The 13,721-nt window shown below is 35.8% G+C and overlaps 1 protein-coding gene across 2 annotated transcripts in view; it reads right to left on the reverse strand.

Annotated features, from left to right (window-relative positions):
• The window catches only part of LOC123551924 (monocarboxylate transporter 10-like), a 53,326-nt gene extending 39,943 nt beyond the window's left edge, over positions 1-13,383 (reverse strand). The window contains exons 1-2 of one of the 2 annotated variants that reach the window (XM_045341228.2): positions 12,631-13,383; positions 10,448-11,055 (exon numbers count right to left, since the gene is read on the reverse strand). In XM_045341228.2, coding sequence (XP_045197163.2) covers positions 10,448-11,055; positions 12,631-12,925 — 903 coding nt within the window. In that variant the 5' untranslated portion in view covers positions 12,926-13,383. The remainder of the gene's footprint in view (positions 1-10,447; positions 11,056-12,630) is intronic. The other variant, XM_045341229.2, reaches the window with a different exon arrangement.
• Between the last annotated feature and the right edge of the window lie 338 nt (positions 13,384-13,721).

Below are 13,721 nucleotides of genomic sequence, written 5' to 3' on the forward strand. Positions count from 1 at the left end.
CAATTAGCAAACAATGATAAATCTGGGAAGTTCTTGTGAGACAGCATTATGCCAATTAGCAAACAATGATAAATCTGGAAGTTCTTGTGAGACAGCATTATGCCAATTAGCAAACAATGATAAATCTGGGAAGTTCTTGTGAGACAGCATTATGCCAATTAGCAAACAATGATAAATCTGGGAAGTTCTTGTGAGACAGCATATGCCAATTAGCAAACAATGATAAATCTGGGAAGTTCTTGTGAGACAGCATTATGCCAATTAGCAAACAATGATAAATCTGGGAAGTTCTTTAGAGACAGCATATGCCAATTAGCAAACAATGATAAATCTGGGAAGTTCTTTAGAGACAGCATATGCCAATTAGCAAACAATAATAAATCTGGTTAATTCTTGGGAGACAGCATATGCCAATTAGCAAACAATGATAAATCTGGGAAGTTTCTGTGAGACAGAATTATGTATAGCAGCATATTATAATGATAAACCTTGAGGATAATGATAAAACTGCAGTTTCTGTGAGACAAATTATGCAAATCAGCAATAATGATAAACATGGACATTTCTATGAGATAGCATCTGCATATCAGTATAAAATAGGTAGTTTCTGTGAGACAGCATACAACATAATTATGCCAATCAGCATATAATAAGAAATCTGGCAAGTCTCTATGAGACATCATATGCAAATCAACAAACTATGATAAATCTGGGAAGTTCCAGTGAGACAGCATATGCAATCAGCATACAATGATAAATCTGGAAGTTTCTGTGAGACAGCATATGTCAGTCAACATACAATGATAAACAAAGAATAATATAAAAGTTTCTGTGAGACAGAGTATGCAATGCAGCATCAACTATAAACTGGGAAGTTTTAAGAAGTATGTTGTCTTTTCATCAACTAAGAAGGAAATTAAATATACCTGAGTTGATTTGGCTAGCTTTTACACAATCTGAAACAATTTTCTCATACTTTGAAAATGATATTTTGTTTACTTAAAAGCAATCTGGGAACATGTAGTGTACTATTTAACATCTGAGATAATTGTCCATGTAAAGTACTAATCTTGCATAATTCAAGATAAATGGTTGCTTGACACGCTGGGTTATCTAAAAGGATTTGTTCAATGTTCAGCCGGCTGACTTAAATTGTGGAAAATTTTCAACTGCTTTAAATTCAAGATAAGAATGATGTAAATATACTAACATAGTATTTAAACCCGATTTCAGACTACTAAATATACATGCCACATGCTGAATATAGCTAGCTATATATATACAAATAAACTTTAATGACCTACAAAGTAGTTATTTTTTAGGATTCATATTATATGACCTTGAATCCCAGCAAAAAGTATAAAAATATCATGACTTAAATTTCATAATTTGATCAACTGATTGATGCACAAGATAACCAAAACAAAAGCATGCCACAGGTCGGTTTTAATTAATTAATTTTAATTTGCAATTTAACAGTCAACTGTCTTAGTCCTTATGCATTTACATCACACATACCAGCTTGTTTCTTTGCTGCTTGAAATTCGTGCCTTCTTTTAAATTCATGAAAACCCATTTGCATATAAATATTGGCAAGAAACAAAACCATCAAAGATAAAGACAAACAGAGGCTCACAGTGCCAGATGAACTTAACCAGCTGAAATTCAGATATTTCCTTAATATATGAAACAGAACTAGTGACTTATAGCCAGGTGGTTATAACTGAAAGCCTTCAATATGAAGGTGTGATATTTTGTAATGCCGATACCCTTTCATCATCATGGGTTCAACACCTTGTTTTGAGTGTAGAATTCTTTCAGGTGAGGAAGCCATCCCATTATCTTATGGAAGGCCAATGTTTCTGTAGACCCAGGTGCTTTTCCATACCCATGGTTCATACAGACCTTCCCAAAAAAAATTCAAGTAGTTTTCAAGGAGTTTTCAAGTAGTTTTCCTCCATTTTCAAGGACTAAAATGGGCGCAATGCCACTGTTGCTGAGACACGAAATAACCAAAAATGACCTTCAATGCATCGCGGATAAATTACACAGTGTGAAAATTACTTGAAAGAGCATAAAACCCGTAAAGTACAGTACTGTACTGTACTATCGCCAACTCCGTGGCAGGCCCTAATGGCTGTAACAGTTGGGGTTTTTCCGTCGTGTTTTAGTTTATTTTGGTCCGTTTATAATGTTTGTCCGTTTTCACTTCGCACCCGACGAATTTAAGGACTATTTGCCATCTTTTGTATGTTTTTCCTAAATTCAAGTAGTTTTCAAGTAGTTTCTGACTGTTACAAAATTCAAGCAGTTTTCAAGGAGTAGGCATCAAATTCAAGGACTTTTCATGGCCTGTGCGAACCATGATACCTGAAATAATGCCTGTAGGGTCACCTGGGGTCTTCCTCCAGCATCAAAAGCTGGAAAGTCACCCTATCACCTATGTGTCGGTGTGATGTTTAACCAAACAAGAGGACCATGATGGTCCTGAATCGCTCACCTCTTCCCACATGATCCAGTTTTGAGTAAGACATCGTTTTTTCTATTATTTGACATAGTGACCTAGTTTTTGAGCTCATGTGACCCAGTTTTGAACTTGACCTAGATATTATCAAGATAAAGATTCTGACCAATTTTCATGAAGATCCATTGAAAAATATGGTCTCTAGAGAGGTCACAAGGTTTTTCTATTATCTGACCTTTTGACCTAGTTTTTTAAGGCACGTGACCCAGTTTCAAACTTGACCTAGATATCATCAAGGTGAACATTCTGACCAATTTTCATGAAGATCCATTCAAGGGTATGGCCTCTAGAGAGGTCACAAGGTTTTTCTATTTCAAGACCTACTGACCTAGGTTTTGATCGCAGTTGACCCAGTTTCAAACTTGACCTAGATATCATCAAGATAAACATTCAGACAAACTTTCATACAGATCCCTTGAAAAATATGGCTTCTAGAGAGGTCACAACGTTTTTTCATTATTTGACCTACTGACCTACTTTTTGATGGCACGTGACCCACTTTCGAACTTGACCTAGATATCATCAAGATGAACATTCTGACCAATTTTTATGGAGATCCATTCACAAGTATTGCCTCTAGAGAGGTCACAAGGTTTTTCTATTTTTAGACCTCCTGACCTAGTTTTTGACCGCACATGATCCTGTTTTAAACTTGACCTAGATATCATCAAGAGAAACATTCAGACCAACTTTCATGAAGATCCATTGAAAAATATGGCCTTTAGAGAGGTCACAAGGTTTTTCTATTATTTGACCTACTGACCTAGTTTTTGATGGCACGTGACCCACTTTCAAACTTGACCTAGATATCATCAAGATGAACATTCAGACCAACTTTCATACAGATCCCATGGAAAATATGGCCTCTAGAGAGGTCACAAGGTTTTTCTATTATTTGACCTACTGACCTAATTTTTGATGGCACGTGACCCACTTTCGAACTTGTCTTAGAAATCATCAAGATGAACATTCTGACCAATTTTCATGAAGATTTCATGAAATAAATGGCCTCTAGAGAGGTCACAAGGTTTTTCTATTTTTAGACCTACTGACCTAGTTTTTGACCGCACATGACTTAGTTTCGAACTTGACCTAGATATCATCAAGATGAACAATCAGACCAACTTTCAAACAGACCCATGAAAAATATGGCCTTTAGAGAGATCACAAGGTTTTTCTATTATTTGACCTACTGACCTAGTTTTTGACGGCACGTGACCCAGTTTCGAACTTGACCTAGATATCATCAAGGTCAATGTTCTGACCAATTTTCATGAAGATCTTGTGAAATATATGGCCTCTAGAAAGGTCACAAGGTTTTTCTATTTTTAGACCTACTGACCTAGTTTTTGACCGCACGTGACCCAGTTTCGAACTTGATCTAGATATCATCAAGATGAGCATTCAGACCAACTTTCATACAGATCCCATGAAAAATACGTACTTTAGAGAGGTCACAAGGTTTTTCTATTATTTGACCTACTGACCTAGTTTTTGATGGCATGTGACCCAGTTTCGAACTTGACCTAGATAGCATCAAAGTGAACGTTCTGACCAATTTTCATGAAGATCCATTGAAAATTATGGCCTCTAGAGAGGTCACAAGGTTTTTCTATTTTTAGACCTACTGACCTAGTTTTTGACGGCAGGTGACCCAGTTTCGAACTTGACCTAGAATTTACCAAGATGAACATTCTGACCCATTTTCATAAAGATCCCATGAAAAATCCTCTAGAGATGTCACAAGGAAAAGTTTACGCACGGACGCACGCAAGCACGGACGACGGACACTGCACGATCACAAAAGCTCACCTTGTCACTTCGTGACAGGTAAGCTAACAAAAACACAGTAATATATTCATATATTATTCATGCAAACATGCAACTTTGTCCATCTTTATGTTATGTCTACCAATGCATGAATCTGTATTTCAATACATGCAATGTTATATTATACAATGATTAATAATTAAAGACAAGTTATCATTTGAAGAGAAACATATGCAGTAGGTATTACACTCACAGTGAACCATGGGGTGAAATAAAAGTTAATATATCTGAATACAAATGAATTATTGCTATGAGTCACATAGGGACTAAATATCTCAGCTGCAACACAACCTTATTCCTTTATGTATCAACAAAATTATGCTATATATATATACATATCAGTGCTCCAGCTAGGATTCAAAAAGGGCAGGGTGCTGGAACTGAAAAGGGCACTTCTAGGGGAGTCGGTCTGAGAGCATGCTCCCCCCCCCCCCCCCCCCCCCCCCATTTTAGGCAAGGTATTTTGCACACTTTAGGCATGGTATAAGGCATACTTTGTCTTTTGATAGGCTATGTTTGTCATCTCTATTACACCTATTTATTAACTAAAAATTCCCCTGTTTGTATTTTACTTGGCATTGATTGTCAACTTGTAACATTTCTTTGTAATTGCATACTGTATAACAATATCTATGTGTTTAGGCCTATTTTACTTGTTACAATTTCAGTACACATCTTCTCCATGTACTTGATATTTATTAATTTATACCTGCAACATTACATATATACAGAAAATAAAGTTAAAACTTCCACTTAAATAAATATATCAGGCAAATTTTTTAACTTACAACAGTCTAAAAGCAAGTTTAGCACTTTTAATAGAACGTATTCCGGGTATCCAAAATTTTATATCCGGGTATGGTTACACTTTTTTCTAAAAGTCCTCTAATGTCCAGTTTAAACAATATTTTTGAAAAATTATTATGATGCAAAGACAGTTTAACAACATTTTACAGTATCTGACATTAAAATGTACCCTGTCATTACATCTTAGTAAACTAATTTCAAAGAAATCTTCATGAAAAATCGGCCATTTCACAAAGCAGACGACGACCTACTTTCGATTTCAAAAACTTGTAAAACGATAAAATCAAAATATTTTCCTATTTAAATTTGATTGTGATCGATTTTTATTAATTAGATTTAAATGTCTGTTGTCTGGACTTAAGTTTCAGTTGTGTATAAAGGGATATTTACGATTATATTACCGAAAACGAAAGTACACTTTGACAGGTGGCGCGAAAATGATAATGATTTCAGACTGGTTTGCAAACTGTTTTAACACTAAGGTTCAGTGATTTTAATGCTAGTGGAGCAGTCTAAAATATCATGGTCTGCCTCGGGCACGATTACAGCAGGTAATTGTTTGCTAATTATATCAATGCCCCCCGGCGTGTATCACTCGATAAAAAGGGGGCAATAAAGCAGTGTATTATAATCACTGAGGCAAAAAAGGGAAGTTTGGCTAAAAAGGAAATGAATGGTTGTAAAACGGGCAGGGTGCCTGGCGGGGCAACAGGGCGGAACGAATTTCGGAACGGGCGATGCGCCCTGCTGTAAATAGCTAGCTGGAGCACTGCATATGTTATAATGAAAAGAGTTTGTGTTTGAATTTGTCTGAAAACCTACAATTGTTTTCTGTTTTTTAAACATCTGTTTATATGACATAAAATATTTTTCAAATCAAGAACAAGAGCTTCGCCAAGCGGGGTAATATACTGAAGAGTTACATGTATATCAGAGGAGAACAGAAGTAAAATTTAAAGAAAAAGCAAAATTTAATGATTTTTTTTATAGGAGGTATGGGGGGTGGGGTCAGGGTGTGTGTGTGTGTGCAGTGTTGGTGACAGGATACTGATGAGCAAGAAACTAAATTTATGAAAAGAAAAAAAATGAAAACAAGGGGCAGGGGAGAGCAGGGTATGTGTGTGGGGTTTACAACCATTCGTCGAAAGATAAATGAAAGAATAAGACAATTAGTCGAATGGACAAACTAAAGAATGGAAGAATTGTCGAATACGACAAATGGTTGAAACATATTTTAACATACGATCTGCCGAATAATTGTTTGTGATATTTTCGACGTTGTGTTGCACTGCATCCTGATCTTTGGTCTATTTGATTACCTACAACACATTCAAGAATATGTTACGCGCAATTTGACCAATTAACTAGGTGAGCGAAAATTAGAATTACTCTGCGCGCTATAGTTTACAGTTATAATACATTGTAAATAATTGTCGATTTTGCAAGGTTTAAAATCATTTCTCTTGTGATATAGTACATGGCTAGTTGAAAGTGAAAAAATGGAGAAAAATGTAAGTTATTTTACAAGTTCAAGGGGAGCCAAGAAATTGACTTTGGATGGCTATGTTTATGGGAAGGACAAAAGTGATCCAAAAAGTGGCAAAACTAACTGGAAATGTCAAAACAGAACATGCAAGGGACGTTTAATTACCGGATCTGACGATAGAGTTATGAAAGAGATCACTCACAGCCACGGACCCGACAACCCCCAGCTAGAGATACAGAAGGCCATGGCCCAACTTAATTTAAGGAAGCAGCAGTTTCATCAGACGATTGTCCCACCAGACTTCTTAATAAAGAGTTGATGTCATCCCTACCACCAGAGTTCAGGGGCTATTGGCCAAATGAAAATTCGATGAAAAGAACAATTCAACGTCACTGACGGAAGTTTCTTCCACCTATTCCGCAATCTTTAGATGAAATACAATTGGAAGAGAGTTGGCGCCTGAATTCGAGGGGGGAACAGTGGTTGCTGTGTGACAAAGGTCAAGGAGCAGATAGACTGATAATTTTCTGCACGGAGAGGTGCCTTATGTACAGGGTCCACGCTTCTAGGCGACGTGAGCGAAGTGGTCGCTTTTTTTCTGATGACTTCGCTCTGTTTGTACAGAAAAGCGAAAAACAAGTCGCCCTAAAATCTGGCGCCCGAGGCAGTTATCATACATGTATATATCACATCTATCAGCTTCTAATCAGCTTGTAAAAACATTACATCATCAATAAGCGAAACTTCTCCCGTTACGGGTTGTGAACTTCACGTGTCAACAAAGTATGCTCTGCCTATCACCGAATATCGTTAGGATGATTTTAATTGGTCGAAAACTTTGGAAACACCAATCAAACGAGGCGAAACAAAATTGCCTTTAATTGATTTTGTGCATCACGGATAAAAAGTGTGTGCATCACGTGTGAAAACAAACAACTAAAAACTGTCAAAAGTAGGGTAAATAGAAACAAAAGCACAAGTATGTCGCCGCAAGAGTCAGTAGCTGATTATAGGATGATAGCCCATCGCAAATAGACCGATAGGGCCTAAAGAAAAGCTCTGAATAATAACCAGAGTTGTTCGCAATGTATGGTTATAATTGCGGCTGCCAGACGTAAATATTCTCGTGTTATACATAAATTAAATTGAAATTCAGACATGTATTTAATTTCAGTCAGTCACAATCAATTTTAGATAAGAACACATTAGCTTTTATCTTTTTGTTAAAGTTTTTTGAAAACGAAAGTAGGCTGTCAGAATGTCTGCTCGCGGTGACAACTTGCCGGTATTTCATGGACATTTTTCTTAATTTTCTTCAATAAAAGGTATTGTCATTGTAGACTTTGATATTAGATACTGTCCAGTGCCGTTAAATTTTCTTTCCATCATCACAATTTGTCAAATATATTCTTTAGACTCGAGAATTGGGCAATGCTTATGAGTGTACCAGTATCCGGACATAAAATTTTGGATATCCGGATTTTGACCAGCTGGGGTTTGAAACAGGGGTGTGCATGGATAAGAATTAAAAAATAATTTTCTATTGTTAGTTTTGACTGGTGGAAGGAAGATGAGCCCGGCAAATCGCACTGTGTTATATGTAGACTGGCAAAATTTGATAATGCAATGCAAGGGGTCATGACATATGAGCCGAACAGCAAATAACACTACACATGCCTGTTATAATACTGATGGTGATTTAGTATTATTTATGAATGTTTCAAACTACTGCATAAATACATGCTCACTGTGTGTGTTTGTATTTGATACTTGGCATTTTGTACTTATTTATAAGTAAAATATGTGTTGTTTTGAAATGTTATTCATTTGTGCTGTACCATCAAAACTGTAATATATACGGTTTAATTAATGACTGTTTTGACCCGCAGCCTCACTTCTCCCTGTTCTGAGAAAACTTCTCCCTATTTTCACTGAAGGGAGAAGTCACTTCTCCCAATTTTTCTGGGCTAGCTTGAACCCTGATGTATCTTTGTAATAGCGATGTATGGCACGGTGATGGTACGTTCAGCGTTGCCCCCACTTTCTTCTACCAGTTATATACACCACACCAGGTAGTTATGGGACAACTGGTACCACTTGCCTATTGCATCCTGACTAGAAAGACAAAGGACATATACCAGCAAGTGTTCCTCGCCATTAGCTATAGTGCTGCCATGAAAGGTATTTTTTCTATTTTTCTTTTACTTCTTTTTTTTTTTGATTTCTAAAATGTACAATTTACAAAATGAAAATGATTGTGTTTAATCTTGAATCTGGTTATGATAACTAAATAGATACACACAACAGAAATTATATATTTTGCTTTACAGCGTTCAGTGTATCTGTGTCGAAGTTTAGGGTGGATTTTGAAGAGGCATGAATACAAGCCTTCCAAGACGTATATCCAGAAGCTACCGTAGAAGCCTGTTTCTTTCACCTGGCACAGGCTCATTGGCATAAGGTAAGTGATCCGGGCATGTGTGCTGTTGTGGTGACAGGATAAAAAAGGTTAATAAACTAAATGAAAAAATAAATAAATGGGTAAATGGGTGGGAGGGAGGGCATGTGTATTACGTAGATTGTTGCAATCTGCACATCGCCTCATCACCACCTGCCTATATTCCAAGTTTCAAGTCAATACCTGTAATACCTTTTAAGTTATGCTCTGGACACAAAATATGATGGGCAGATTTGACTTTGCTGTAACCTTGACCTTTGACCTACCACCCAGGTTCAGGCAATTTGCACATCGTCACATTGCCATCTACCTACATCTCAAGTCTGAAGTCAATACCTCTAATGGTTAATAAGTTATGCTCTGGACACAAAATATGACTGACAAATTTGACCTTTGAGCTCAATTTGTGACCTTGAACTTCGACCTATAGATCTTGTTCATGTGCTCTGCACATCATCTCATCGCCAACTACCTACATGTCAAGTTTGAATTCAATAATTTGCATGGTTATTTAGTTATGCTCTGGACACACAGTATGATGGACAGTTGTGACCTATTAGCACATTTTATGACCTTGACCTTTGACCTATAGAGTCGGTTCAAGTGCTCTGCACATCGTCACATCCCCATCTGCCTATATTCAAATCTTAAAGTCAATACCTTTAATGGTTTATGGTTATAAAGTTAATGCTCCAGACTCAAATTCTGATGGATGGACAGACGCACATGCCATCAAATAATACGACCATTTTCATATAAAAATGTAATAAAATTATACTCGGGTCCATATCTGCATGTTATGCTGAATGTTTATGCCAAGTTATTAAGAGTCTGAAATATCTTTGACTTCTAAATATGACCTTGACCTTTGAGATATGGGTATGGGTTTTGAGAGTGAAACACAATCTCATTATGGGAGGTATTTCTGCTAAATAATATTAAAATCCTTTAATGGATGGAGGAGTTATGGAGTGGACACAAAACACAGACTGTTAACATTTGACCTCTAACTGCTACCTTGGAAAATTAAAAAAAAATCAAATAGTCAAGTTAAAAACATGTTCATTGATGACCTCAAACTTTAATCTTAATTTAACCTCTGAGCTGGAGATCTGAGAGTTGGGCATGAAACATTAAATTGTTACAGAAACATTTGAGCAAAGAAAATCTCTTGATGGATGGCCAATCTGCGGACCAGACACAAAAATGTGGATGAACTGGCTGATGAAATGAGACAGAAAATTGCAATCCTATACTCAATGACACTGGGCTTACAATCGGCAGGGGTCTAATAATGTTTGCATTACAAATAACTCATTTACAAAGAAAGAAAACTACTCACCAGATGGAAAAATGGAACAAAATAACCAAAAAGTGCAACACCAAGGGAGACAATCCATATCACATATGCTCTGTTTTTCCATATTTTCACATTCAGAAACTTCTTAGTCCACGTACAGCAGTCGTTACAGTGCTGGTACACACTTTCAGTAGATAATGTCATTGCGGCAAGATGATTTTCTTTTATAAACAATGGTTTCCATGACAATGTAAATATGATCAACATGAAATGTAAACCAGCTAGAAATATAAAACAGTACTTGATGTCTACTGCTGACAAAAGATAAGGTAAGATTCTAGTTAAGGCAATGGTAAATAAAGAACTCCCAAAAGATACTATTCCATTAACTAATCCCATATGTTTCCTGAAATAGTGCCCAAGAATAACAAGGGATGGTGAATAGACCAATGAAGAACCAACACCAAGAATTAGTCCATATGTTAGATACAGTAACTCAAGTTTCTTTATAAAGGCTGTCGCAATGAGGCCCACTGTTGCAAGTACCGCTCCCGTACAAGCAGTCTTTCGTATCCCTAAACGATCGCTCAAGATACTGGACACTGTACACATCAAGAACGTTACCCCTGTACATGTTGACCCAACAAAGGCTGAAACAGAGAAAGAATTATTTCAATGACAAAAATACAATTTTTTTGGCCATATTTGTATAAAGTTATTAATGATAACAGAGAGATAATGTATAAACTTCAAAGTCAAATAAAATTTAAAAAATAGTGCAAATATGGTAAATATGCTTGGAATTAACGAAAACTGCATAACAGGACCACACTGAATGAAAAATAGGTCTTAACTATTAAAAGAATTTTTCGGAAGAATTGCCTAGGCAAAATACAAAGATTCCTGTCATTGATAAAGGCCTAAAAGTAATTCAAACACTGCAGTTGAAACTTAGGTCCAATGTTTTTTTTCTTCAGTCTTTGGGGAACATTGGCATGGCATCTTAGGAGCGGAAAATCGCGTTGTAATGACTAAAATACTTGGGAAAAATCACATCATAAGAAAATCTGTATTTTTTCATAAACATGTAACCCTAAAAATAAAAATGAAAATAAAAATGACTTCAAAACAGCACATTGTCCTGTATTTGAAATGGTATGGTTATATAGTCTTTTTTTCTTGTCATTCAGATTGTGCACTGTATGTAGTATCCATATGTATATCCTACGTTGTTACTTACTGACAAATGTCACATCTTGCAACCTTTCTACAGTCATTAAAGTAAATATAAGTATTTGTAGCTACTGCAATAGTTAATACTTATTCTAATTGTATGCTATGAGTAGCAACCATATGCATTCCACATTGATGTTTTATTTGTATTATACTGTTATAGTCTCATGCATGTAGTATGCCATGACTAAATAAATAAACTTGAAACTTGGTTTCCATAACTAAGTAGATCTATTAAGTTCCGCTGAAAAGTGTAAACAAACATTCAAAACAAAAAATTATTGAAAGGGGATTTTTTCTCAAAACATACTTTCTGAAAAGGGGCCGGAATAGGGTCGAATTTTGGCCCTTAGTAACAAATGGGACAGAAAAAACAACACTGTCTGATGTCACAGTCTCTTTTCATGAAAAAAAAACAATACACTGCACAAAATAAAAGGATAAGCATAACAACATAAGAAGAACACATGTTCAATGCAAACAAGTGTCAAGGGAAATTTGCACACCCCGCCCCCCCCCCCCCCCCCCCCCCCCAAAAAAAAAAAAAGACAGGAAATGAACAAAAAAGCAAAATGTAGGCCATATAAATTTCTTTCAGGATGATTACAAACACTACAAAGAGGTCGACATTCGCCTTCTTATCATGCTGAATTAACATTATACAAGGTCAGTTAAAGATAATTAAGTAAGAAAATGTAATTCCATGTTTTAATTAATCCTGCCTGACTTATAGATTCAAACACTTTAGTTTAACATTTAAACGGAACTATTAAAAGTATGCAGCAATTAAGCTATATCACAGTCATAAGTATCACATAAAAAGATCAATAGTACATAAAATCATTTTTACTGTCAACCATTTGTTTACTTAATAAGTGTTTTTAATTAGCAACTCACTTGTATGCTACAAGTATGAATATTTTCTGTACTCAGCGCAAGTTAATATATTACTGCTGAGCTCCTTATAAATTAAATTCATGCAAAAATATTACCTGTTTTCAATGAAACTTCAGGATCATTTTCACTATAGTGATCTCTCATCTGAACATAGACAATTCCAAATGTATTTATGATTCCAAAAACTGTTCCATTAGCCCAGAGAGATGTAAGGCAAACAATCCAGCCCCACCCACCATCAGGTGGTGTAAAGGGGGCATCTTCATTACTGTCAGATTGCACAGCTCTTTCTTCGTCTTTTCTCAACAAATCTGTGTTCTGATGATTATTTTGATCTGTTTCCTTTTTTTGCCAGAAGTATCGCTTTTCAACTTTTCCTGATTTTCCCATTGTGTTCAGTATATTTTATTTACTAAACTCCAAGTAGCCATCAAGTCATAATCTCATTTAAATCATCTTTAGATCTATATACTGTGAAAATAGACATAAAGTAATGCACAATTTAAGAAATAAAACGCGACTCAACTGGGTGAATGTCAACTGTCATGTAAAGACAGTGTAATCAAAATTATGATCAGCTACATCATCTTCGGCTATCTTTCTAAATTTACTATAATCCCCGAATGTCTAGATACGAGTACAGCCTTGTTTACACGATCAGCTGTTTTCAAGTACATCTAGGTCAAGTACGTAGAACGAACGAATGCGAACGAAGGTCAATCTGAGAGGAATTATTAATCTTCCATGATACCGCTCGTTTAAGCTATTTAAACAAACTCTGAACGCACAAGCTCATCTTAAATACATGACCAATGACAATTTATTTGTTTTGATGTTCAGCTGCTGAATCTATGTTACATCTAACAATAGAATCATATAATAAAACGAAATATTACATAGAACGGATATGGAACGGGATTTATCTAAAATACTATCACGCGCAGCTGCCGTGAATAGACTCTTCCACGCTTTAAATACTACATTTTAACTGTACTCGCTAAGACAGATCAGTGTAACAGACTAATGCCGTGAACTATTAATTGACAAAAACAAACGTTAATTATTTGGCATGTAATTTTTTTCTAACAGTAAATTTAACATGTACAACCTATGGAGTTGTAATCAGGTTTGTGAAGCGTTAAAATTTCTGTCAGATAACATATTTATTAAATTTGGCAATACACTT

Source organism: Mercenaria mercenaria, chromosome 4 (genome assembly GCF_021730395.1).
Source record: "Mercenaria mercenaria strain notata chromosome 4, MADL_Memer_1, whole genome shotgun sequence".
NCBI lineage: Eukaryota > Metazoa > Mollusca > Bivalvia > Venerida > Veneridae > Mercenaria > Mercenaria mercenaria.